Here is a 2,194-nt window from a genome sequence, read left to right on the forward strand (position 1 = left end):
GGGGAGGGGAGGGGGAGGGGGGGAGGGTGGGAGGGTTTGGGAGGGTTTGGGAGGGTTTAGGGTTTAGGGTTTAGGGTTTAGGGTTTGGTGGGTTAGAAGTAAGCGTTTGGGGCGTACGAGGGTTTTCCCAAAACAGCCGTTCGCGGAGCCGCCGCGTGTTCCTTCGGCTTCCGCACCTGCAGCGTGTAGGGTTTAGGGTTTAGGGTTTAGGGTTTGCGTAGGTGGAGCACGACTTGTCGGTGGTGGACTACCTGTCGGACTTCATTTGTTGTTTGTGGGGAAAGCCGGGGGCCTACGGAGTTGTCACAAGTCCCTTTTCTGTTCGCGAGGGTTTAAACCACTTTTTAGATGGTTTTATTCCAACTGAAAACCTCCGTTTTCGCCAAGAAACCCTCAACTTCAAACTCGCCGTCGACCAGGACCTCCTCCTCGAGGAGGCGCAGGCAGGGTTTAGGGTTTAGGGTTTAGGGTTTGCGGTTCGGGTTTGGGGTTTAGGGTTTGGGGTTTGGGGTTTGGGGTTTAGGGTTTAGGGTTTGGGGTTTAGGGTTTGGGGTTTAGGGTTTGGTGGGTGACTGGAGGGGCTGGGGTCGGGTTCGCGGGCTTTGGGCGACGGGTTTAGGGTTTAGGGTTTAGGGTTTGGGTGCAGCGGCTGCACTTCTACGAATACCCCGCGTTGACGAAAACCCTCGGGACTTTTAAACTCAATGTTGAAAAAGGGAGTTTTTCAGACTCTGAAATAGTGGTTATGCTGGGCCAGAACGGCACGGGAAAGTCAACCTTCATCAGGTAGGGTTTAGGGTTTAGGGTTTAGGGTTTGGGGTTTGGGGTTTAGTGTTTGGGGTTTAGGTTGGTGGGGGTGAGGGCGGCGTGGGGCGGCGAGCGAGGCTTCGCAGCCGACGTGCAGGGATCGGGGTCAGCGACGAGGGTTTAGGGTTTAGGGTTTAGGGTTTAGGGTTTGTGTTGCAGAATGCTCGCCGGCCTGCTGTCGCCAGACAACTCAGAGGCGCTGCCGAGTTTTGCAGTTTCTTACAAACCCCAAATTGTCACTGCCAAGTTCCAGGGCACAGTGAAGTGCGCGTTAGGGTTTAGGGTTTAGGGTTTAGGGTTTAGGGTTTAGGATTTGGGGTTTGGGGTTTTGGGTTTAGGGTTTGGCGGCGGGAGCGCACGGCTACGAGGGTGCTGTGCGGATGCGTTGGGCAATACCTGCTGCTGTTGCGCACTGGGTCCAGGGTTTAGGGTTTGGGGTTTAGGGTTTAGGGTTTAGGATTTAGGATTTAGGGTTTGTTTTCAGGGAGTTGTTTTACGCAAAGATTCGCGACGCGTTTAATCACCCGCAGTTCCAAACCGACGTCGTGCGGCCTCTCGACCTGGACCAAGTAAACCCTAAACCCTAAACCCTAATTTGTTGTTTCTGAGCGAAATTTTTTCGTGACTGCGCACGGACGCGAGCCGCTGCCCCCGTTGGCCGCGGCGCAAACCCTAAACCCTAAACCCTAAAAGAGCGTTTGCAAACCCTCGCAGGTCATGGACCAGCCCGTGCAACTTCTCTCGGGGGGAGAACTTCAAAGAGTGGCTCTTATTGTGGCATTGGGAAAACCCGCAGACATTTATTTAATTGATGAACCCTCAGCTTACCTCGACTCCGAACAAAGAATTGCAGCCAGCAAAGTCATCAAACGGTCAGGGTTTAGGGTTTAGGGTTTAGGGTTTGGGTTGGGGTTTAGGGTTTAGGGTTTAGGGTTTGGGGTTGGGGTTTGGGGTTTAGGGTTTAGGTGGAGGAGGCGGGTGCAGGGTGTTGGGGTTATCGAGAGAGCACTCACAGACTCGCGGTGCTTTGGGTTTGAGGGTTTAGGGTTTAGGGTTTAGGGTTTAGGGTTTGTAATGTTCAGGTTTATTTTGCATGCAAAGAAAACGGCGTTTGTAGTTGAACACGACTTCATAATGGCGACTTATCTTGCAGACCGAGTTATAGTCTTTGAGGGCGAGCCAGGGCAAGTCCCAAACCCTAAACCCTAAACTCTAAACCCTAGCCCGCAAACCCTAAACCCTAAGCCGTAGTTACGCACCTGCGCTTCCCCCCACGAGTCCCTTTCTGCAGCCGCGCTAGCCTTGCCGGGTGCTGCCGCGGAGCCCGGGGTTTAGGGTTTAGGGTTTAGGGTTTAGGGTTTAGGGTTTAGGGTTTAGGGTTTGCGTG

At 53.6% G+C, this 2,194-nt stretch overlaps 1 protein-coding gene across 1 annotated transcript; it reads left to right on the plus strand.

The window, feature by feature from the left end:
* Positions 1–221: 221 nt before the first annotated feature.
* ETH_00039145 (ABC transporter, putative) lies at positions 222–2,016 on the plus strand (the record flags this gene model as incomplete). Its single annotated transcript, XM_013379553.1, has 6 exons — positions 222–443; positions 647–786; positions 967–1,071; positions 1,292–1,376; positions 1,522–1,679; positions 1,890–2,016. Coding segments are annotated over 6 exons (837 nt in total), but the record flags the coding sequence as incomplete, so codon positions are not given.
* Positions 2,017–2,194: the final 178 nt, after the last annotated feature.

This window comes from Eimeria tenella, genomic scaffold (genome assembly GCF_000499545.2).
Source record: "Eimeria tenella Houghton genomic scaffold, Eth_scaff3531, whole genome shotgun sequence".
Taxonomy (NCBI): domain Eukaryota; phylum Apicomplexa; class Conoidasida; order Eucoccidiorida; family Eimeriidae; genus Eimeria; species Eimeria tenella.